This window comes from Oncorhynchus keta, chromosome 7 (assembly GCF_023373465.1).
Source record: "Oncorhynchus keta strain PuntledgeMale-10-30-2019 chromosome 7, Oket_V2, whole genome shotgun sequence".
NCBI lineage: Eukaryota > Metazoa > Chordata > Actinopteri > Salmoniformes > Salmonidae > Oncorhynchus > Oncorhynchus keta.
In genome coordinates this window covers 38,921,833-38,946,339 of record NC_068427.1, presented here as the reverse complement: position 1 = coordinate 38,946,339, position 24,507 = coordinate 38,921,833, and the positions used below count along the sequence as shown (strand labels likewise).

At 42.3% G+C, this 24,507-nt stretch overlaps 2 protein-coding genes across 5 annotated transcripts; one reads left to right on the top strand and one right to left on the bottom strand.

The window, feature by feature from the left end:
- Positions 1-5: 5 nt before the first annotated feature.
- LOC118386362 (MOB-like protein phocein) lies at positions 6-17,078 on the bottom strand. 4 transcript variants are annotated; one of them, XM_035774060.2, is made up of 9 exons: positions 16,939-17,078; positions 16,364-16,534; positions 14,198-14,353; positions 3,116-3,178; positions 2,720-2,820; positions 2,496-2,625; positions 2,089-2,168; positions 1,901-2,012; positions 6-1,272 (listed from the first exon to the last, which is right to left on the bottom strand). In XM_035774060.2, the coding sequence occupies exons 1-9, from the start codon at positions 16,954-16,956 to the stop codon at positions 1,141-1,143; spliced, it is 963 nt and encodes a 320-aa protein (XP_035629953.1). In that variant the 5' UTR covers positions 16,957-17,078; the 3' UTR covers positions 6-1,140. The 4 variants fall into 4 exon arrangements, with proteins under 4 accessions (XP_035629953.1, XP_035629951.1, XP_052378827.1 ...); XM_035774058.2 differs by lacking the exons at positions 14,198-14,353; positions 16,364-16,534; positions 16,939-17,078 and adding exons at positions 6,442-6,603; positions 6,787-7,041; XM_052522867.1 differs by lacking the exons at positions 14,198-14,353; positions 16,364-16,534; positions 16,939-17,078 and adding an exon at positions 6,442-6,610.
- Positions 16,937-24,018, top strand: LOC118386360 (60 kDa heat shock protein, mitochondrial-like). Its single transcript, XM_035774055.2, has 10 exons — positions 16,937-17,086; positions 18,713-18,888; positions 19,125-19,460; positions 19,634-19,823; positions 20,011-20,179; positions 20,526-20,625; positions 21,114-21,359; positions 21,841-22,015; positions 22,155-22,333; positions 22,653-24,018. The coding sequence occupies exons 2-10, from the start codon at positions 18,715-18,717 to the stop codon at positions 22,821-22,823; spliced, it is 1,740 nt and encodes a 579-aa protein (XP_035629948.1). The 5' UTR covers positions 16,937-17,086; positions 18,713-18,714; the 3' UTR covers positions 22,824-24,018.
- Positions 24,019-24,507: the final 489 nt, after the last annotated feature.

Below are 24,507 nucleotides of genomic sequence, written 5' to 3'. Positions count from 1 at the left end.
ATGTGTAGTTATACAATACAGGTTTATGAGCCCCCTTGTTTTGGGGATGGTGAAACAAATCAGTGTTTTCATTTGAGAATTTGTAATATTTTGCTATCAGTGTTTATTTCTCCTTATTCAGCTGTGTCCACTTTAGAAAAACACATGCCCATGATTTCCTCACATTTACTGACCAATTAGGCACTAGGCTGAAAAGGAGAGGCCATGGACAGGACAAGTTCATTCTTGACGGTTCCAGCAGTGGCCCCACATTCACATCTTCTTCATCCAGGTGTTGAGAGGTGTACACCTCAGAAGTTCCCATGACTTTTACAAGCTGAATGTTTTAAAATAAAGTCATAACAGATGGGGCCAAATTATACATAAAGGGATTTTTTGGGGGTCAACAACGGGGTAATAGTATTTAAGACAAATGTCGACAGTAATAAAATGTAATTATTTAAAGGAAAATAAAAAAGTGGGGAGGATAGACAAGACTCCTCCCACAAAATAACTTAATGATGAGAGCGGTGTGTACTCAGAGCAACACAAGCATAGAGGGCTTCTGAACCACAAATGGACCCCTAGCCTCTCTAAACCCTAGGTACATCTGTAAACTAGAGAATATTGGATACAGAGAAGCATTATGGTCATAGCTTCATCTTGCCTCCAAATGGTTTCCTGGAAATGTCTGCATATTCTTCCAGCTATCCAAGCCTCAGATCTACAGGAGTGGCAAGGAGTCTATTTGGAATCCAATGAGAGAGAACAAAAGCAACGCGGAGAAAGCAAAGCACCAGCAAACACATGATAGTGGGGGGTGGGACAGCAGGGGTTATATACAGGGAGCCCATAAGGGTGTGCCTTTGCCATCAACACATTATGGTTAAATGTATGTTTTGTAAATCTAGCTGCTCAAAAGGTTCAATTAACATTCCCCACAGAGTAGTGGGTCTGGCTAGTGTGTAGCTGCATCAGACATGGGTTCAAATACTATCTCAAATACTTTTGAGTGTTTGCTTTAGCCTGCCTGGAGTACCAGGTGGGTGGGATTTGCCTTGTGGGACTCATTGGTTTCATTGCAACAGGCAAGCTCAATCAAGCAGTATTTGAATACTAGTAATTGAACTCACATCTGGTCTCCTGTGTGCAGCCCTCCTCTCAGGCCTCGCTCTCCCCAGCTGAGGTGTTCTGGACCTCCTCCTCCAGAATAGGAACAATCAGGTTGTCCTTAGACATCAGGTTGTACTTCATCACGAAGCGCGTGAACCGATGGCACAGAAAGGTCTCGTTCTACAGGGAAGGAAAGGGGATGAGAGTTGGGGCCTGTCCAGAAGCAGCCTCAACCCCTAAACAAGAGGATGAGTTGATGCGATCTGATGCACTAGTTTAGAGGCTGACTGACCATTTACTATGAAGCCATACTGTCACAGCCGTGATTTGTCATGAAGTAAATCATGTCTGGAACGCAGCTAATCAGCATCCAGAATCAGAACTAACTGTTGTATGTAGAGCCATAGCTTTGGTCTGCTTGGAGTCATTACATGGCTGAACTCCACAGGGCATGAGTACAGTAGACAATGAAGTGGCCATTATGAACATGCACAGGTCCCAGACTATCAGTCCAGTGTTTCCCTATTGTCTAAGTCTGTAGTGCCACCTGTTGGCTTAACATGGGATTACTACAAGATGGAATATGTTCATAGCTGGTTGGCCACATACGGAGAATAAAGGAGTTGGTAATCACTAATTTCCTGCTCAATCGTTTGCACATGTGGTGTGGATAAGTGCATTATATGTTCTAATTCAAACAAGTAATGAATGTCCCAATTAAGCTTTACTGTCATTTTCAATTGGTATGAAGAGCCAAAATCATACTTCACTGCCAAGTCTATTTGGGGAGTGTGAACCTTCAACTTACCTCATACTTGTCAAATATCTGCCGATGGTGGAAGTAAGCATGGGAGAATATCCTATAGATCCGGCGACACACAGAACCCAGCTTGGCCACTGAGGACTCCTTGATGCTCACACTGGGGAGGGGAGATTGAAAGCGTATGAGTGGGGAACCAAAGCACTCCTTTACATAGTGTGTGTGTGAGTGCTCACCGGCTGGGGAAATACTTGTTGCTGTTGAGAAGGCAGGCAGCTCCATCCAGCGTGTGTCTGGTGTAGTCAATGGCAGGGCACTGTGGACCCAAGCACAGGCAATGTACATGCATCCTAAATACAGAATAGTGCATTGCAGGCTGATCTGATTTTTTTTTATCCTGAGTTAATTGAATCAAATGTATTTTATAAAGCTCTTTTTACATCAGCAGTTGTCCTAAAGTGCTTATACAGAAACCAGCCTAAAATGCCAAAGAGCAAGCAATGCAGAAGCACAGGGGGTAGGAAAAACTCCCTAGAAAGGCTCCTTTCTAGGAAGAAACCTAGAGAGAAACCAGGCTCTGAGGGGTGGAAATTATAAGTGTACATGGACAATCGTTCTTCATCCTGATTTTAGTAACACTCACCTCTTTGGGGGTCTTGTGTGCAGCACACAGGAATATCCACTGTTCTGTGGCTGTCATCTGGGTGCAGGTGTCTGGGTGGCACTCGCTCTGCAGTTTCACAGCGAGTCCATTCAGCTCCAGACAAAATTGCCTGTATTAGATGGGAGAAAGGTAGACACAGACTGGGTCAACACACCCACACAGAGTAAGGTTTTTGATCTCAGTGTGTCGTGCAGCTACTGTACCGGAGGTGCTCGTACTTCCACACCCCTTCGTCCTGTCCCTCTGGTGGCTCCAGGATCTTATCGATACCGGAGCAGTCTGACCGGATGTTCTGCTGAATGTACTGAACGAGGGACAGGGGAAGTGCCGAGGTTAGTGATCAAAACATCTTGCCATCATCCTCCAAGCTAGCTAAAAGAAATAGGTTCTGACATGGGTGACAATGATCACAATAATCAACCATTAATAGATAACCTACGAAGCATCTTATAGGGAAGCAGGCAGCCATCTTAAAATAAAGCACACCATGTCAGCGTCAGGCTTGGCACTTGACAGCTACGAACAGAATTCTGCAATTATGACACTTGAAGCTCAAAATGGACTCCACAGTCATGTGCCACTAGCTAACTGAACCACACCTGTTGTACAGCCAACGTGCTGTCCATCTCTTCAAAGGATTCATCTGGCCAGTTGTAGAAATCCTGCAGTGAGAGAGGGAGCGATAATCATATTCAGTGCATGTGTGGCTATGGCTCAAAGGGCAAAATAGTGTCACCTCGCAGCCTTTCATATTTCATCTAACTAGACAGATGGTCTCTTCACAGTTCCCAAGTCCAGAACAGACTCTGGGAAATTCAGACTACATAGAGCGATAACTACACGGAACTCTTCCACATCAAGTAACTCAAGCGTACAGTAAAATCAGATGTAAAAAAATCTGATAAAAACAACACCTCATGGCACAACGCGGACTGTGAAGAGAGACACACACTGTAAAAAATAATTTTATATCAGTGGGAATTATCTTTTTTTTGTGAAACATTTGATGAAACGATGCTAAATAGTTTGCAAGAAAGGCATTTCACTGTACTTGTGCATGTGACATTAAAACTTGAGAAACGTATATATTCACGTCACCAAATAATTTATTAAAGCACTGTTTTGCTATGAAGGTCTACAGTATCCTCAACATGCACTCTGTAGGTAAGCACCATGGTGGAGGATATTGGGAATTTTCCAGTACATATGTGCACATTATACATCTCAGAGTAGTAAGCAGAATCAACACAAGCCATACGTGTCTGGGCCATTAGACGTGCACTCTGAAGCCATTAATCAATAGGTCATTAGGTTAAGGGAAGGCATGTGTGTCTGGGTCATAAGGCTAAGGGAAACCAATAATCAATAGGTCATTAGGTTAAGGGAAGGCATGTGTGTCTGGGTCATAAAGCTAAGGGAAACCAATAATGAATAGGTCATTGGGTTAAGGGAAGGCATGTGTGTCTGGGTCATAAAGCTAAGGGAAACCAATAGGTCATTAGGTTAAGGGAAGGCATGTGTGTCTGGGTCATAAAGCTAAGGGAAACCAATAGGTCATTAGGTTAAGGGAAGGCATGTGTGTCTGGGTCATAAAGCTAAGGGAAACCAATGGGTCATTAGGTTAAGGGAAGGCATGTGTGTCTGGGTCATAAAGCTAAGGGAAACCAATGGGTCATTAGGTTAAGGGAAGGCATGTGTGTCTGGGTCATAAAGCTAAGGGAAACCATTAATCAATAGGTCATCAGGATAAGGGAAGCCATTACCCAGTCCCGTGAGGTTCATTAGATGTGCATTAGGAGCATAGGTGTGTATTACTAAAAGCACCATTAGACATGTACCTGCATTAGGAGTATGCGTGTCTGTTTCTTTTTGTATCATTGCTATGGTTACGCCACAAATAGAATATATTCCCTAAACTCTGTGCCAACAAGAAAATGGAAACCAAGCTGAAATAAAGTTCAAGGCAAAAAGAAAATGGTGGCTAAATGCCCAAGGTGATGAATCATTAACAGAGGAGTGACTGTGTGTGTAACATAAGGATGAAAACTGTATAAAAAGTGTGTGCCGTCCCACTTCCGGAGGACGTCCTCCAACCTATCAGAGCTCTTGCAGCATTAACTGACATGTTGTCCACTCAATCAAAGGATCTGAGAATGAATCTAGTACTGAAAACATAAGCTAGTTAGCTAGCACTGCAATGTATAAAATGTGGTGAGTAGTTGTGACTCAAAGAGAGAAAGACAGTTGAAGTTTTGAACAAATTAATTCCTTCAAAAATGAAGGAGAAGCAAGAGAGAAAGGTAGCTATATTTCTTGTATTTTGTTCTCTCGCTTTCTTAACTAGTTTAGCCTACTCAAACAAAGAGGGATGCTATGGCTATCCAAAACTGGAACTAAGTCAAGGTAAGCTTTTGGTTTATGAATTGACACCAGGGCCTTCCGGTGTAACTGCTAAACTGCCTGCTGACTGTACTGCATGATTGTAGCGGATTTACTGACGTGTTAGTTGTAGTTTTGTTGACTATGATATTAGCTAATATGGTGCCAACGATGTAGGCTGTGTGTAGCATTTGGTTTGGAAAGGTTTTTTCACCTGGTCACAGACAGCTGATATGTTGTGCACTGAAGTCCACAAGCGAAGGGAAAATGCGAGAGGAAGAGAGCACATAGATGCGAGAAGGAATACAACTAGAAAAGTAATCATGCTGTTTGTATGTGGCTGCTATGAATGTTAACTGTGTTCACGTGTGTTCAGGGGTGTATTTATTCTGCAGATTCTGTTAAAACGTTTCTTAATGGGAAGCAAACAGAACGGGGATAAATATACCTGAATTTGTCCAATAGAATCTCTCGTTTACACTAATGACTACACCCTAGATCAGCTAGATGCAGGCAAGTGTGTGCAAAGGAGGTATTAAATGTGTCACGGTAAGGCCGTATTAAATGTGTCACTGTCACCTTGATTACTCAAATTTTTCTCTTGACCTGTGCACCTGTTGTAAACTTTCAATCGCAGTCTAGATTGTAGAAACATGATGATGGGTATAGGGAAAATTCAAGTATAATGTGTAGTAACTATCGAGGTTACATTGAGCTGGGTGAATGTAATATAAATAAGGACATGCTCATAAAAATAAAAAAAATCCTTCCTAATCTTAAACGACACCGACTCGTCACTATTGTATATTTGCATAATAAAGTAATAATGTATCGCATGATATGTTTTATTTATTATGTAGGCTGTTGCGTTTTGTTGTGATGTAGCTAATTGTTTTAATCCTGTTTGGACCTCAGGAAGAGTAGTAATGGTGATCCTAATAAATAAACAATATACAGTATTTAGCTAGCTACGTTTACAGTTACTGGTAAACTAGCTAACTACATTGGGGACACGTATAATTACACAAATAATTAACGTTACTTGGCTTGATAGCTAGTTGATGGAAAATAATATAACGTTAGCCAGCTAGCTAAAGTACAGTAGCTTAAGACTACAACTCATGAACAGTTAGCCATGTCAAAATAGCTCGCTAACAGTTAAACGGTAGCTAGCTAATATGTCAACAATTACAGCTGTTATCTAACTTAGATATCTAGCTAACTTAAACTAGGTTAGCTACTAGTTCGCTAGCCATCAACAGTAAAGTGGTTTTCAGATGGTATTTATATGTCATTGTTTTAAAGTCTAACTACCTAGCAAGTCTCAAATTCTCTGTGGTCGTTTTTAGCTAGCCGCGTTAGCTAACGCTCCCCAGTTGCAAGCCCGACTCTTCCTATTTTCCGGAAAGACAACTCCGAGCTAACCGTTCAGAGAAACGACTCAAAACCCCAAACCTGAATTAAATTCACTGTTCCTGTAAGACCACCGTGGTCACCGTTGGTCTCTTTACCATATACAATCGTATTCCGCTTTGTGGAAACATACCTTCGCCTTGGTTCCAGGCCGATTCCTCCTCAGAACTGCAGTACCCTCCGCCATGACCATCTCGACAGAATGCCCGGATGCAAATGATGCGCACATTTACTGACTTGTGTGTGATCAGGGACGCGGACAGGGAGTTGCAAGGCTACCAAGCAGTGGACATTCCTCAAGTGGTGGAAGAAGTACACAATTATCATGCGTGAGTAAAAGTAAAGATACCTTTAATAGAAAATGACTCAAGTAAAAGTTAAATTCACCCGTTAAAATACAACTTCTAAACGTATTTGGTTTTTAAATGTACTTAAGTATCAAAAGTAAAAGTATAAATCATTTAAAATTCATACAAACCAGACGGCACTATGAATCTGACAGGAGTGAAGTTTATGGAAAAAGTGGACTCTTGCATTTTGGCTGATCCATTTGTGATTTCACGGTGGGTGAAAGAGTTTGGTAATGTGGAATCGGTGAAGGTAACCAGAAGTGGTCTCGTGATAATTGTTTGTGTTGGTCAGAGGGAGAAGGCGCTCGGAGTAAAACAAATGGGGGCAAGAAAAGTCGTTTCGCTCTCAAGAAAAGGGCGCCAATGAAAGGAGTGGTAACTGGGGTAGCAGTAAATATACAAGTTGACCAGCTGAGGGGAAAGAATCCCGGTGTATGTGATGCTCGTCGTTAGATGCGACGCATAAACGGTGGGGAAACAGAAGAGGCATTGTCTGTTCTTTTGAGTTTTGAAGTTGAGTTTTTGCCAGACAAAGTGAAGCTTGGATATATAAATTATCCTGTAGGAGCGTATGTGCCGAATACGTTACGATGTTACAGATGCCAAGCTTATGGGGCATGTGGCAGCAGTGTGTAGGAGGGAGGGTCCAAGATGTGCAGAAGGGCATGAGGCAAAGGAATGTGTAGTATTGGGGAAAGTAGTGGAATGTGTTAAGCAAAGTGTAAGGGAGTTGTTCTCCAGTCTAGTGGGTGGCGGTAATGCAACAAATTGGATGCCAACTGCCCGTTAAACCTCATAGAAGAAGAGGCACACTCCAAAGCTCAGACACCATTTCCAAAGGAAGCATGTGTTTAGTGACTCCACCAGATCAGAAGGATGACCAGGGAGGTTCTCTTGATAAGTTCATGAATTTGAATATTTTCATGTCCTGTTATGCATTCAAAATGTAACGACTACTTTTGGGTGTCAGGGAAAATGTAGAGTAAAAAGTACATTCTTTTCTTTAGGAATGTAGTAAAGTAAAAGTTGGCCAAAATATAAATAGTAAAGTATAGTTACCTCAAATTGACTTATGTAGTACTTTACAGTATTTTTACTTCAGTACTTTACACCACTGCATTCCTCCAGATATATATATCTATATATCACTGACACGTGGCATGTCAGTTAAGTACAAATTCTTATTTACAATGACCCCCTACCGGGGAACAGTGGGTTAACTGTCTTGTTCAGAGGCAGAACTACATAGTTTTACCTTGTCAGCTTGGTGATTTGATCCAGCAACCTTTTGGTTACTGGCCCAACACTCTAACCACTAGGCTACCTGCCACCACTAACTCACTCACACACACACTTTGTTACGTTACAGCCTTAATCTACAATCGATTAAATATGTTTTACTCAATCTACACACAATACCCCATAATGACAAAACAAAAACAGGTTTAGAAATGTTTGTACATTTATTAAAAATAAAAAACTGAAATTCCTTATTTATAGAAGTATTCAGACCCTTTGCTATGAGACTCGAAATTGAGCTCAGGTGCATCCTGTTTCCATTGATCATCCTTGATATGTTTTTACAACTTGATTGGAGTCCACCTGTGGTCAATTCAATGAATTGGACTTGATTTGGAAAGCCACACACCTGTTTATATAAAAGGTCCCACAGATGACAGTGCATTTCTGGCCAAAAACCAAGCCATGAGGTCGAAGGAATTGTCCGTAGAGCTCCGAGACAGGATTGTGTCGAGGCACAGATCTGGGGAAGGGCACCAAAACATTTCTGCAGCATTGAAGGTCACGAATAACACAGTGACCTCAATCATTCTTAAATGGTTTGGAACCACCAAATCAAATTTTATTTGTCACATGTGCCGAATACAACAGGTGAAATACATGTGCCGAATACAATACAACTCTCCTTACAGTGAAATGCTTACTTACAAGCCCTTAACAATGCAGTTTTAAGAAAATCCCTAAAAAAGTAAGATAAGAATAACCGAGCAGTTGCCATACCAGGCAATGATGCAACCCCCCAGGATGCTCTCGATGGTGCAGCAGTAGAACCTTTTGAGGATCTGAGGACCCATGCCAAATCTTTTCAGTCTCCTGAGGGGGAATATGTTTTGCCGTTCCCTCTTCACAACTGTCTTGGTGTGCTTGGACCATGTTAGTTTGTTGGTGATATGGACGCCAAGGAACTTGAAGCTCTCAAACTGCTCCACTACAGCCCCGTCGATTAGAATGGGGGCGTGCCAAGTCTTGTTTGGAATGGACTCCAACCAAGACTCTTCCTAGAGCAGGCCACCCAGCCAAACTGAGAAATCAGGGGAGAAGGGCCTTGGTCAGGGAGGTGACCAAAAACCCAATGGTCACTCTGACAGAGTTCCTTTGTGGACATGGGAGAAACTTCCAGAAGGACAACCATCTTTGCAGCACTCCACCAAACAGGACTTCATGGTAGTGGCCACACAGAAGCCACTCCTCAGTAAAAGGCACATGACAGCCCGCTTGGTGTTTGCCATAAGGTACTGTGATGACGTTGGCCTGGGGGTAGGTTTATGACAGTCATAAATACCTCTTCCCCCCTTTTTCCTCTCTCTACCCTACTGATGTTACATTTGCAAACACCTTGGTTAACATAGAGATTCTGGGAACATCAGAAGGTGGGGGGAAATGAACTATATTCTGGTAATCTGACCAATTGAACATATGCGTTGGTACTTCATGAATATGATGTCAGTTCGGTTGTCATCTGAGACATTCTCATCAATGATAAAATGACAAACTCTACAGTAGAAAGTCTACACATCAGAGTTATCACATGGAATTGTTGTTCAATTTAAATGTTTGAGTATGAAATTATTTGTGATGTGATTTTAGCTTCTAAAATGTGAGATTTGGGTTTTCATAAGGTAGGGCTCTGCTCAATCAGTGGCCCGCCCCTGTGAAGGGACATGGGCTATAAAACTTTTCAAACCCTCCCTCCTCTCCCTTCCTATATAAAGCCTTGACGACAATATAACCTCCTGTTCCGAGGATGTGAGGACGACGGTCCGATGTCAGAATGGTTCAGATAATAACTACAGAACGAAGCCAACATCAGTGTGAGCTTTTGTTGCGAATGGTATGAACTTTGAACTCTTATTCACTACAGAAGTGATACCTCCTAGCTGTTGAGTTAGCAACAACAGCTGCAAATGCAGGTTAGGAAGGAACAGACAGAGTATTCCGTCTACCACACAACAACGTTACTACAACGTATCCAATTTACCAGCAAAGACATTCTTCAAAGGACTCGGTTGGGCAACACGGCCTTCCATCTACCACCAACCTACCGAAGCACAGCTCAGAGTAAATATTTATTGCATTTTCCTTTTCCAAATGGGCGGTAATTTAGAATGCATAAGATACTGTATTTACGATAGCACAGCTTCTCCCTGTGTCCCTCAGTCTTCCCGCTCTTTCACTAAAACCCAGCCCTTTTATTTTGTGTAACCAGCTGTCATATCTGTTCCGCCCGCTAGGGACGTTTTCCTTTATGACGTAATTTGTAATCAAGTTATGATTAATAATGTATATGTGTAATTCTGTGTGATTAGTTAGGTATTTAGTAAATAAATAATTCAACCCAATTTTGTATTGCTGATTCAACTTGTTAGCCAGGTTTCGTGCAGATAACCAAGAATTTACAACTTTCAGATGAGACTGAATTAAGGTGACGATTAATATTGCTATTGATGAAAAATATTGGTAGGTCTTTAAGAGTTTATTCGGAAGATAACAGCTCTATAAATATTATTTTGTGGTGCCCCGACTCTCTAGTTAATTACATTTACATGATTAGCTCAATCAGGTAATATTCATTACGGAGTAATTATTTTATAAAATAGCATGTCATATCACTTAATCCGGCATAGCCAAAGACATGACAGTACCTAAAGGACTCGTACCATGATAAACAATGTTATCTGGTCTGATGAGATCAAGATTGAATGCCAAGCGTCACACCTGGAGGAAACCTGGCACCATCCCTACGATGAAGCATGGCGGTGGCAACATGCTGTGGGGATGTTTTTCCAGAGGCAGGGACTGGGAGATTAGTCAGGATCGAGGGAAAGATGAACAGAGCAAAGTACAGAGAACCTTGATGAAAACCTGCTCCAAAGCGCTCAGGACCTCAGACTGGGGCGAAGGTTCACCTTCAAACAGGACAAGGACCCTAAGCATACATCCAAAAACAACACAGGAGTGGCTTTGGAACAAGTCTCTGCATGTCCTTGGGTGGCCCAGCCAGAGCCTGGACTTGAATCAGATTGAACATCTCTGGAGAGACCTGAAAATACCTGTGCAGCAACGTTCCCCATCCACACTGACAGAGCTTGAGAGAATCTGCAGAGAAGAATGGGGAAAAACTCCAAATACAGGTGTAAAAAGCTGTAATCACTAGAGGTCGGCCGATACCGATTATTGGAGGACCAAAAAAAGTTGATACTTATTAATCGTCCGATTTATTTATTTGTAATAATGACAATTACAACAATACTGAATGAACACTTTTCTTTTACCTTAATATAATACATCAATGAAATCAATTTAGCCTCAAATAAATAATGAAACATGTTAAATTTGGTTTAAATAATGCAAAAACAAAGTGTTGGAGAAGAAAGTATAAGTGCAATATGTGCCATGTAAAAAAAAGCCTAACGTTAAATCCTTGCTCAGAAAATGAGAACATATGAATGCTGGAGGTTCCTTTTAACATGAGTCTTTAATATTCCCAGGTAAAAGGTTTTAGGTTGTAGTTAATATAGTATTTATAGGACTATTTCTCTCTATACCATTTGTATTTCATATACCTTTGACCATTGGATGTTCTTATAGGCACTTTAGTATTGCCAGTGTAACAGTATAGCTTCCGTCCCTCTCCTCGCCGCTACCTGGGCTCGAACCAGGAACACAACGACAACAGCCACCCTCGAAGCATCGTTACACATCGCTGCACAAAAGCCAAGGGGAACAATTACTCCATGTCTCAGCGAGTGATGTCACCGATTGAAACGCTATTAGCGCGCACCCCACTACCAAGCTAGCCATTTCACATCCGTTACACCAGCCTAATCTCGGGAGTTGATAGGCTTGAAGTCATAAACAGCTCAGTGCTTGAAGCACAGCGAAGAGCTGCTGGCAAAACGCACAAAAGTGCTGTTTGAATGAATGCTTACGAACCTGCTGCTGCCTACCATCGCTCAGTCAGACTGCTCTATCAAATATCAAATCATAGACTTAATTATAACATAACACACAGAAATTAGGTCATTAATATGGTCAAATCTGGAAACTATCATTTCGAAAACAAAACGTTTATTTTTTCAGTGAAATACGGAACCATTCCGTATTTTATCTAACGGGTGGCATCCCTAAGTCTAAATATTACTGTTACATTGTACAACCTTCAATGTTATGTAAGAGCGTCTGCTAAATGACTTAAATGTAAATGTAAATGTTATGTAATAATTATGAACAATTCTGGCAAATTAATTTATTCACAGTTCGCAACGAGGCCCAGACTGCTTGCACGGAACGCAAGAGAAGTGACAATTTCCCTAATTATAGGAAATTCATTTTAGCAAGCAATATTAACTAAATATGCAGGCTTAAAAATAGACGTGTGTACGGATTTTAAAGAAAGGCATTGATGTTTATGGTTAGGTTTGGTGCAACGACAGTGCTAAATCATCACCAGTTTGGCGAAGTAGGCTGTGATTCAACGCAGGACACGCTAGATAAACGAGTAATAGCAACCATGTGTAGTTAACTAGTGATTATGTTAAGATTGTTTTTTATAAGATAAGTTTAATGCTAGCTAGCAAATTACCTTTGCTTCTTGCGTAACAGGTAGTCAGCCTGCCATGCAGGCTCCTCGTGGAGTGCAATGTAAGGCAGGTGGTTAGAGCGTTGGACTCGTAACCGGAAGGTTGCAAAAACAACCCCCCGAGCTGACAAGGTAACATTTTCGTTCTGCCCCTGAACAAGGCATTTAACCCACCTTTCCTAGGCCGTAATTGAAAATAAGAATGTGTTCTTAACTGACTTGCCTAGTTAAATTAAAGGTGTAAAAAATAAAAATCAGCCATTCCGATTAATCGGTTGACCTCTAGTAAATCACTGCCAAAGTTGCTTCAAGAAAGTACTGAGTAAAGGGTCTGAATACTTGTGAACGTAGTTTTATAAATTTGCTCAAATTTCTAAAAACCTGAATTGACTCTGTGTGTAGATTGTGTTTTCCTACACCATTTTGTTTACTCAATCGATTTTAGATTAAGGCTGTGACATAACAATGTGGAAATAGTCCAGGGATCTGAATACTTTCCGAACCTGCTGTATATAGAATATGTATCTGCAGTAATAGAGAAGTAGTTGCTCACCCCTGATTTGAAAGGAATCTTTAATTTCATGGAACAAGTGTATTGCAAGAGTGAAAGGACTTTTCCATTGACCAAAACCAGTTGCTAATCAACTGGTACTTCAACAAAGTCTTCTGCAGATCTGATTGTTGTGGAAAGTTCATGCATATTCAACTTGTTATATCTGTCAAACTCACTCCTCAGCACGAAGAGTCCCCACTAGCACATATAGAATATCTGCTTGGCAGGAATATGAAAGAGGCAACACATCTAGATTCAATAGTTAACTTTATTATTGTAACAAAACATGATCAGAATTATTTACAATTGAATAACAATAAGAAACAAAAACGAGGCAACCTATATTAGGATGAATGGAGGTTGTACAGCAAAAAGGATTATTCTACATATTTGCCAAGGATGTCAGCATCACGGAACAGGAAGTATTCCTGAAAGACAAATGTGGAAATTGAATAGACAATTAGAAGAATCAATTGCTTTTACTGTGGTCATAATTATTTATATTCTAATGAACATGTAGATTACTCCCACAACTAATCATTGTATTAGATAAGTATGATATTTTATAGATAACATTTTTAGACATACCTTGTCTTCCAGGTGAACTTTAGTTCCTCCGTACTCTGGCAGAAGGACCTTCTCTCCAATTTTGACACTCATGGGTGTCAGATATCCTTTCTGAATGGGATCAGTAGACAACACATTTAGACAACCATAGAGAATGATAGAAGCCTCGAGTGGCCAAAAGCCATTTTTGCATGGACAGCACCATTGAGAGGCTTGCACCATTTTAAAGTAGTCAACTGGGTGGGGTTTCCTATGAATAGTAGCCCCAATGCCACTGCCCATGCTGTCAGACACTACAATGGCACAGATATAAATATGCGTCCTCTATCTATCTCTTTCTATGGGCACAAGCCAGAGCAGCAAGCTCTCACATCAAAAGATTACTATATTGTATCAATGTGGTCCATGAAGATAAACAATTCTAATCTTCTTACATTGAAATCTGATCAACTGCACACCAGACAGACAAGCCAGTTAGTTCGACAGCACAGCCATAAGCTATTGTTTAGCCGGAGAGAGTGAAACAGGAGCAGTAAGTTACCTGGTTGGTGGAGCCTGGTCCCACTGCCACCACTGTGGCCTGCAGCACCTTGCCCTGGGCCTTCTCTGGCAACATGATGCCCCCCTTCGACATAGTCTCTGCAGCCAGACGCTCCACCAGCACCCGGTCAAACATGGGAAGGAATTTCCTGAAAGCCTATAAGATGAAGGGGAAGTATTTAATTTGACAGAGACATGTACAAACAAAACATTGCAATCTAACTTTAAAAAACAAAACAAAAAAAACATTGCAACTGATTTTAGCTTAATAGCACATCAGAGTTGAAGAGTTTTGGACTCTTCTACAGTGAGTGCTTAGCATTCAATGGTCATACCCTCAAATAGCCACTAGGTAGAGCCTGAGATCTATTGTGTGAACTGGTAAAGACTTAACAAAAGCAGGAGGGCCCCCCCATAGTGGCCCCTTAAATAGCCAAAAGGAGATGCGTTGTAGCCATCTGCCACTGAAAATCAGACATTTTGGTGGAATATGTACATTTAAACCTTTGGCGTCTTCCCAGAGTTCTTGGTTTGGTCAAGTTACCAACTAGGTATTCATAAACCTACTTAGTACAGGTTAGTGGTACTCTCCTATACAGACCTCTGTAACAGCAACAGGAAATCAGAGGGTTCATTACATTAGAATGGGGGAGGAATATCCATAGCGATGGAGCTTGATAACTAGCAGTGTCCATACAATTTGCCAAGTAGAGCCTGCCAAAGGCAACAAAGAAACCCTTTGTATTCACTAATGACGGGTATAAAGAAAGCAATCGTTTGAATACTGATGTAGGACGATCTTCAAGCTTAAACTAAGACTACTAAGAAGAGTGTGGGTTCTTTATGTGGCCAGCACATTGCAAGGTACCAAAACAGAAGATTTGCAACACCAGCTGCCAGTCTGCTAGCAAATTTATATTTGACCTTGAGTGAAGGGCATCTCTGAAACAGGGGGTGGAGGATGAAGGGGGGGGTGTACTGCCAATGTTTACCATGATCTCAGTGAAGGACAGAACCCTGACCCACAGATAATCTTTTAGACTAATCATGGCGGGACTGTTGGAGTAAATTCCAGAACAAGTCAGCAAGACACACCCCCACATGGCGACGAAAGCTTTGTGGGGTCTAGATAGTGGTCTCAAGGACCCAGACCCCCAGAGAAAACATTCAATGTCTGTTCTTCAGTAACGGATTTGTCTCATGATTCAGATCCCCCAGCCTATCATATTTAGGGTAATGGGCAGTATTCCAACTTGGAATTGTGTTGCATACTAAAGTTAAGTTATTGTAGTATATAGGCTAGTCTGAAATGTTTAAACAAGAAGCAAGTGCTGAAATTAATAATGAAATGAAAATGGTCAGTGCTATCCTGGACTTCCCTACCCTAAACCCTACCTTCCCTACCTAACCTCCCAAGGACCCTGGATAGCACGGACCAAATTAAAATGCTCTGACGCAGTTGCACATGGGATCACGACGTCTGAAGCAACGTAAACCAGAAGTGGTTGATAAGGAGCCGGTATTTCAAATTGTCGTTGTGCAAGGACACGACAATGAACCAGAAAAAAACAGAATCGATCAATTAATGAAATTTAAAATGAGATTTAAAAATATATATATATAAAAAATAAAAACTGATGGCTAACGTTTTGTGCACAAAGGATCATCCACACAGCATGCGGCCTCAGATTAGTTTAGGCAAAATATGGTTCACGTCACGTGTCATCACTTCATTCATTCTAAGTACAACGCTAGCAATACCAAAGTCAGATGTATATTTTCACCAATAACCAAGGATTGGAGATTGAATGTTTCAAGTGGTGTCTGTTAACTGTTAATGATCTGCTTTGGCACAATCATGCATGGCAGCTCGCTTGACATAGTCTTAAGTACTTTGCGCAGTGTGAAGCTGCCAAACTCATCTCATCCTGTATTCTTGCAGTGGAGCTAGCAAGCTCGACTAATTTGTGCGAACACTGAAAATGGCAACATCTGTCTGACCTTGTCTGAGAGAAAACAAGGCATAATTAGCAAGCTAGCTAGTTTGCTAACGTTATGAAACTCGTTATGCTAGCTAGCTAGCTAGCAAGTCTGTTTGTGGCAGAACGTTAAGTATCCTAAATTATATCTTAGCTATGTGACATTGTTTTGAGAAAGAATTCCTTACCATCTTTAAGTGATAGTCGTTGAAACCTCGTGATGTAGAGCCCCGATTTCTTCTTGAGTGTGGATCTAACAGGCTGAAGCGGAAACTCCACGTGAGGAAATATCGAGAACTGGGACGCGCATGCGTGTCTTCAAATGTCTTTACTTTCCGTTCCAGAATATTCCATAACCTCTACATAACGCAAAAAAGCACGTCGTAACACGTGCAAACATAAATGATCACACTTGTGCAGGGGGGACTCGTCAGGACAGTTATGATGATATTATAACTAATGCTTCATTGGTTTTTATGTAATTGCAATTCGCAGCAATGTTGCACAATGTGGCAACTTTGACACCTCTTTTTTTCTCCAATAGTACATTCTGGAATCTGGGTGCCCAGGAACGAGCATTACATCATTGACAAGTTCATTTTTTACACGATAAACTCACCAAATAAAGTAATTTACCTTATGCATGTACATAGATAGCCCATTAATTTGAAATACAATACATATGATACAAAATGTCACTCAATTTCAGCAAATATAATTTATATTTCCCCTATGCAGGTTTTGGGGCGGACCACTAAATTACCCGGATGCAAAAAACCATGTGCAGTGCTGTCTCTGAAGTTCGATTCACCACACCTCTCTCTGGTCGTTCTTCTCAACTCTATAACGTTAATCACTCAGTTTCCTCCAGACGACCAAATCGTGCCAGCCTAAAATCTTTCAAACGACAAGTAAGTACTATTATGTCTTTATAAATCTCTGTAGCGCATCAATCTAAACAGCATAATGAACTGTCTCAAACGTCATGCTTTTGCGAGCATCGTTAGTATTTTCAAGCCTCCATCCAGCAAGGACAGTCAAGTAGCCATGCTCGTTTGGAATGGTAATTTACCTCCTAATGTCCCTGAATATCAGGCACTGGTAATTATGGCATCGCGACTTGTCGTTGTTTCTCCAGTATTTTCCGTAAGTCTATCTATTTGGTAAGTTAAATTGGTAGTTAGCTAACTAACATACCAGCTTTTGAAGGTAGCTAGTTAACAATTAGCATTAGTTATGCAATTATTTTCCACGTTCATTTTGATGTTGTCATGTGGTCTGATCTTAATTCAGTAATGACAGATAGTCAGCTAACGTCACCAATTGGGCCAACATTGACTCATGCATGTCCCTACAACATATTTGGTCACCATCACAACTAGGCCTAATTCCAAAAGATTGCTAAACGTATCATTTTTCTCACTCCTAGTTATTTACATCTACATACCGGCTTGACAAATAAACGTAGTCCCAGTCTTGCCAATATTTTGTTTGTTTTAAATGCCTATTCAAAATCAATTTTGGGATATCGAATAAATGGCTACCTCGGGCTGGTATCGGCTGCGATATAAATGTTGTTGTATGTAGCATTATTTGACAAATAATTCTTGTGCTGGACATTTTTACGACAAGTAATTTTTTAAAATTAATTAAGTCGTTCATTCATTGAGATAATGCATTTACTGCGCACTCTCCATACGCTGTGCGATTTTGACCTTGTGACGCATGACCTGCGCACACGTGGGGAGAATCAGGAAAAGACCGGTTCGAGACATTTCAGAAACGATGTCGCAAATATCAGCAAACGCCCCATTACAGAAATAAATCATTTACGATTCCGAATGAACGTCTCAGATTAATTTGTAAAAGGATTCACAACACTGTGCAATAGCGTGCCTGACATGGACTCAGGCTGCTGTTCTCAGGACCTTGAGAAATGTGCATTATGTTGACTTAAGCCCTTGATTTGGGTTATATAGACCAATAAATTCTGCCAACATGTAAGCTAATTTATGATAGCCTACTGTGACAGTTTATTCAGATTCCCTCCTTTTGACGTTTTCCCTTTTAGACCATGTTCTGCTAAGTAAGATGGATATTTCTTTGTCTTTCTGCAAGACTTCAAACACACATTTGCTTGTGGTCTTGCTCTGGGTTATGTCCTTTTTGTCCTTGAGATTTTCAGGGGTATTTCATCATGGGAATGCTGTCATTCATTTGTTAATTATTCCCTGACAACTCTTGCTGTATCATGAAAGGCCAATAGGTTGTACTGTATAGCTTGTTTTGTCACCTCCAGATAGTAATTATGTGACATATGGGCCGGGGGAGGGGGTAGAAGGAGTCTTTGGTATAATCCAGAAGATGCATTTGTTACAGGGCAAACATGGACTCCTGTTTGCTACTTTGAGATTTTACCAACAATTTAAGCGCATATTAAAATAAGATAGCTGACATATTACATTTTTTATTGGCTGCTCTGTGACTGAATGATTGGTAGTGTGGCCCCCTATAATTTCTATTTCTCCCCCTTCCAGAGATGCTGCGTCTACCCACAGTGATGAGACAGATGAGGCCAGTCTGCAGGGCCCTGGCCCCCCACCTCACCCGAGCCTACGCCAAGGACGTTAAGTTTGGAGCCGATGCTCGGGCCATGATGCTGAAGGGAGTGGATCTGCTGGCTGATGCTGTCGCCGTCACCATGGGTCCCAAGGTAGGAGGAGGGAATTGCTATGACTATACCTTCTGCTATATTGCGGTGCCAAATAAATATATACAATTCTGTACGATTTAAATGATCTGTTATGTATAACCAATTCATTATTGTATCACTTTTTATTTGGGTTTTATTTCCACCCGAAGAACCGTGTGCACCACGGTGTGTCTTGCTCGGGCAGGAACAACTGAACACAAGTGTTTTGAGCTGTATCCTTTGCCACATTCCTGCAGGGTCGCACAGTAATCATCGAGCAGAGCTGGGGCAGCCCCAAGGTGACCAAGGACGGCGTCACTGTAGCCAAGGCCATCGACCTGAAGTGCAAGTACCAGAACATCGGTGCCAAGCTGGTCCAGGATGTGGCCAACAACACAAACGAGGAAGCAGGAGATGGCACCACTACCGCCACCGTGCTGGCCAGAGCCATCGCCAAGGAGGGCTTTGACACCATTAGTAAAGGCGCTAACCCTGTGGAGATCCGCCGTGGCGTCATGCTGGCTGTGGAGACCGTCATCAATGAGCTGAAGAGGATGTCTAAGCCAGTCACCACACCTGAGGAGATTGCCCAGGTAACTAATTGTGTTAAGAATATGGATTGATCAAATAAGTCAATATTCATATCTATTCAATTGATACAAATAATTATTTAATAGACTGATGCAATATTTATATTCTACTTTATATTAAGACCTCCTTCTTGATGTTGAATGTAAAGTTTTCAATGCTCTGTTCTGTCTGCTAGGTGGCCACCATCTCTGCTAATGGAGACGTGGAGATCGGCACCATCATCTCCAACGCCATGAAAAAAGTGGGCCGCAAGGGAGTCATCACTGTCAAGGATGGCAAAACTCTGCATGATGAGCTTGAGATCATTGAGGGGCTGAAGTTCGACCGCGGATACATCTCACCTTACTTCATCAACACAGCCAAAGGTAAGGTCCCCTGTCTGCCATGACCCCACCACCATGCCCAGCTATTTCGTGGCTTTAAGATTAAAAGAAACTCCAGCACACTGGTGATCTTGATGCTCTACAGATTTAATGTATTTTTATGATGTTGATTCTCCACATTTGGCCATTTTGGAGCTTTTACATAACATCTCTCATCTCTGTCCCTCAGGCCAGAAGTGTGAGTTTCAGGATGCCTATGTGTTGCTGAGTGAGAAGAAGATCTCCACTGTCCAGAGCATCGTCCCTGCCCTGGAATTGGCCAACCAGCACCGCAAACCTCTGGTCATCGTGGCTGAGGATGTGGACGGAGAGGCCCTCAGCACCCTGGTTCTCAACAGGTCAGTTCCCTGTCCCTTTAGCACCCTGTGTCCCAGAGTAGCAGTTCTGATCTGGGATCAGTTTGGGCTTTTGGATCATAATTATATGCACAGGGGGATCTGTTCCTAGATATGCCCAGGGGGATCTGAGGGGATCTTGTCCTCAGCAGGTCAGTCAGTGTCCTTAATTTAACCAGTAAACACCCTTGAGGTAAAGGGCCTGTTTTAAGGACCTTTCCCCTTCACATCAACACTGACTGAGCACCTGGGCCAATGGGACACAACCAGCTCACATGGCTGCACTACTAATATAGAACATGATGATGTCAGTTTGGGTGTGTTCATTTAACCTCTACTCTGTCTTTAGGCTGAAGGTGGGACTACAAGTGGTGGCAGTCAAGGCCCCAGGCTTTGGAGACAACAGGAAGGCCCAGCTGCACGACATGGCCGTGGCAACCGGGGGCACTGTAAGCACACTTTACACTAATCATCACCGTAGAGCCTATACGAACATCAATCCATTTCTACTGTAAGAACACTTTACACTGTAACCACCCCAACTTATATCAGTCAATCACTACTTGAGAAAAGGAATAGGAAAAACAGGATAAGTTACAGTAGAGCTTGTTCAGTGTGGTTGGCATTCCCCTGCACACAGAAACATGTCTTCTCCTGTCCCTGTCTGGCTGCATCCCACAGCAGGCAGGGACACTTGGTCTCAGACACATCTGCACTGGCATGATTCATCAATCAATGAATGTTGCATAGTCTTGCTTATCCCATGGTTAAGGGTTTAGCTCGGCACCCAATGGCCCTATTCTAATAATGGTGAAGTGCACCCTCTGTCCCCCTCTTAAAAGATGGACACCATTTAAAAAATATTTTATCAGGGCCGATGATTACCTGTTCAAATCCTGCCCTTCCTTTACTGACATCCCTCCTCTCTCTTCCTTAGGTGTTTGGTGATGAGGCGGTGGGCATTGCTCTGGAGGACATCCAGGCACATGACTTTGGCCAGGTGGGCGAGGTGTCAGTGACCAAGGACGACACCATGCTGCTGAAGGGGAAGGGAGACACGGCATCCATCGAGAAGAGGCAGGCTCAGATCGCTGAGCAGCTGGAGAACACCACCAGCGACTACGAGAAGGAGAAGCTCAACGAAAGGCTGGCCAAGCTGTCTGACGGAGTGGCTGTGCTCAAGGTCAGAGGAGAAGAGGTCGGGGGCTGTATGGAGGGGATTGAAGAGAGAGAGAGAGCTTAAGAGGGATAGATGACAGTATAATTTAATTACATTTGTTTCGTCCTTTTAATGTCCCTGAATATTGTCACATTTTAGTCCTGGCTATTGAAATAAGCCTATAATATACCCAATGGGCTGGCGACGTATACTAAACTTCGAAATCAGTCAATCCGCCATCAACACAATGGGAAAGTTATTTATTGAAATAGAATGGGTGATGGAGGAAAAACCATTTGGAGTCTTGTGGCGAACAATAATGCATGCGGTCTGGGCAGATGTGTGTGCTTCTGTAAGTTGTTGTTCGTTTGTATACGGAGCAAAGAAAACAAGGTAGGATGAGTTGACATTAGGAGATTCCTAATGTGAGACAGGATTTACATTTGAGTTGCTCCTGTATCCACCATGCATGAAAGATAGTCACCCACTGACCGTTCTGTTTCAGGTGGGAGGAACGAGTGATGTGGAGGTGAATGAGAAGAAGGACCGTGTGACCGACGCCCTGAATGCCACCAGGGCCGCTGTGGAGGAGGGCATTGTGCCCGGGGGTGGCTGTGCCCTACTGCGCTCAATCCCTGCCCTGGATGCCCTCGTGCCCATCAACTCTGACCAGAAGATTGGTAAGTAGAGTTCTTAATCTTTACCCAACTTGCCAATAGGCTTTCCTCTGGTCACATGGGAGTGGCGAGATATGTTTCATTTCAAACTTTTAGAGAGAAGTAATGTAGGCTAACTTGGTATATCGCTTCCTGTCTATAGGAATTGACATCATCAGACGAGCCCTGCGTGTGCCGGCCATGACAATTGCTAAGAACGCTGGTGTGGAGGGCTCTCTAGTGGTAGAGAAGATCCTTCAGGCCGCGGTGGAGATCGGCTACGATGCCATGGAAGGAGAGTACGTCAACATGGTAGAGAAGGGCATCATTGACCCCACCAAGGTATGGATGCTTCAGCTCGGCACTACACTGTCATTTCTGTCATTCACCCAGCATACCAAAAATATAATAAAGACATGTTCATTTTATAGTGATGGAAAATGTACAGAACTAATGTTGGCAAAGTTATATGAATGTTAATTCATACAAGATTGATTAGTTGCTTCAATAAGGTTTACGGTGTATCCTTTCACTAGACTGAAGTTGTGTAGACAGCAAATGGCTGCTAGTGATATTACAGGTTCTCTGCTGAAGTGCCCTGGCTCCCTCTCTTGGTGTATGTCTGTATTACAACAAGGACTGAGTCTGTCTCCCCCTATAGGTGGTGAGGACTGCACTAATGGATGCTGCAGGTGTCGCATCCCTTCTCTCCACTGCTGAGTGTGTGGTCACAGAGCTGCCCAAGGAGGAGAAGGAGGGTGGCATGCCAGGAGGTATGGGAGGTATGGGAGGTATGGGCGGTATGGGAGGTATGGGCGGTGGCATGTTCTAAGGCCCACCTCAAAGCGCTGTAAAAACTTAATGGCAGCGTGGGGCTAGGGGGCAAATTGTCCCTCCAACCCCAGACTTGCCAAAACTGAATGGCCGTGAGTTTTGTTGGAGCTGCAAATGGATGAACCACACTACTTCTGCTGATTGTCTCCCCTCCACCCTCTGGAAGAACAGACTTGCCTGTCCTCGCTCAGCCTCTCTCCGTCCCTCTACCCGACCAGCCTGTCCTCGCTCAGCCTCTCTCCATCCCTCTACCTCTTTAACTGAGGCTCTGAGACCTCAGTCTGCCCCGATGACCCCCCCCCTTATTAACTGAGGCTGTGAGACCCCAGTCTGCCCCGATGACCCCCCCCCCTTATTAACTGAGGCTGTGAGACCCCCTCCATTTACCTCACAAACATGGCCGTCTCATCATCCATCAGCAACATGCAGAATATTCACTGTTTATGAAAGATGCTGACCAGTGCGAATAATGCAATGCTGGTATTGATAAATTGTCATTTCTATCAAATGGAAGTAATGAAGCCTGTAACTTCCTGACGTTAAAGACGAGGCTGATTTGAATAAACTGGTTAAACACAGGATAGCTATAGATAGGGGGTTTGCTAGAGAAAGGAAACTTGGCCAGACATGCCACTGTCAATTTTTGTCGTAACCGTTTGTTAGTTTTAGCTTTGTCCTGTTTCACCCAAGTAATGTTGGGAGGAACCGTAACCTTTTCAGTTCAGTTAATGAAAATAAAATAATTGCGGCGCATGAGCATTCCTTTACTTTGTCTGATTTCAATACTAAAATATTCTAGAACTTTGGAACCAAAAGATTCATATCAGAATTCTATAGGATGGTCATTGTGCATTAAGATAGCTGAATGTCTTTCCAGCAGAGGTGGACTGTAGGTTGGTCAGATTAGTTACAGCAGTTTGGGCCAGTGAAGGTCCAAGCCACAAGTTAATGTGAAACCCATTGATGTCCTCATGACCGGATTTGTACTTACTGCTCATAGATGTTTAGCCTACATTTACTGTGTTCAATCAGTACTATAAACAACCGTGCATTCAAGAAGTGTTGAGCTGTGTTTCCCCCCACCCCAGTACATTATTTCTTTGCAAATAACCAATTGTGATCATTTGACATGTTTTGTACAATGTAGACATTAATTTGTTTTTATTTAATAAAACCAAATGTTCTGAACAAGACCATTGTGCTTTCATGAGCAAACACTTCACATCTGATCATTTCATAGTACAATGCCAGATATACTGAACTGGAATTCTGGAAAACGCAATAGTTAACATCACTTAGAATGAAATTCCTGTCAATTTGGTGATCATTTGTTAGGGCTCACCCATCCTGTTCCTGGACTACTGTCCTGTAGGTTCACTCCAACCCTAATCTAGCACACCTGATTTCAAGAATTAGCTAGTTGGTAACCTGAATCGGGTCATTTAGAATTGTTTGGAGTGAATATCTACAGGTTAGCTCTCTAGGAACAAGGTTGGAGAGCCCAAGTCTACATTTTATGAGCTCTCCTGGTTATGTAGTATTTGTATCATGTCTCTGGCAAGGTAACCTGTTGGTATGGTATTTTGTTACAGCATTTCTGTCCTTGAAAAATTGTTTGTGCATGTGGTTCTGTATTTGTCCAGCAGGAGTCATAACTTGCTGTCAGTTCTATTCTTACCTCA

Excerpts from the sequence above, each read along its gene's own strand:
- LOC118386362 (XM_035774060.2), bottom strand. Across the intron at positions 14,354-16,363 it reads ACGACTATCACTTAAAGATG|GCTTTCAGGAAATTCCTTCC; the intron begins GTAAGGAATTCT and ends TTCATCTTATAG. Across the intron at positions 2,169-2,495 it reads CACACAAGACCCCCAAAGAG|TGCCCTGCCATTGACTACAC; the intron begins GTGAGTGTTACT and ends TTGGGTCCACAG.
- LOC118386360 (XM_035774055.2), top strand. The coding sequence starts at position 18,715 with ATGCTGCGTCTACCCACAGTGATGAGACAGATGAGGCCAGTCTGCAGG. Across the intron at positions 18,889-19,124 it reads CCGTCACCATGGGTCCCAAG|GGTCGCACAGTAATCATCGA; the intron begins GTAGGAGGAGGG and ends ACATTCCTGCAG. Across the intron at positions 20,626-21,113 it reads CCGTGGCAACCGGGGGCACT|GTGTTTGGTGATGAGGCGGT; the intron begins GTAAGCACACTT and ends TCTCTTCCTTAG.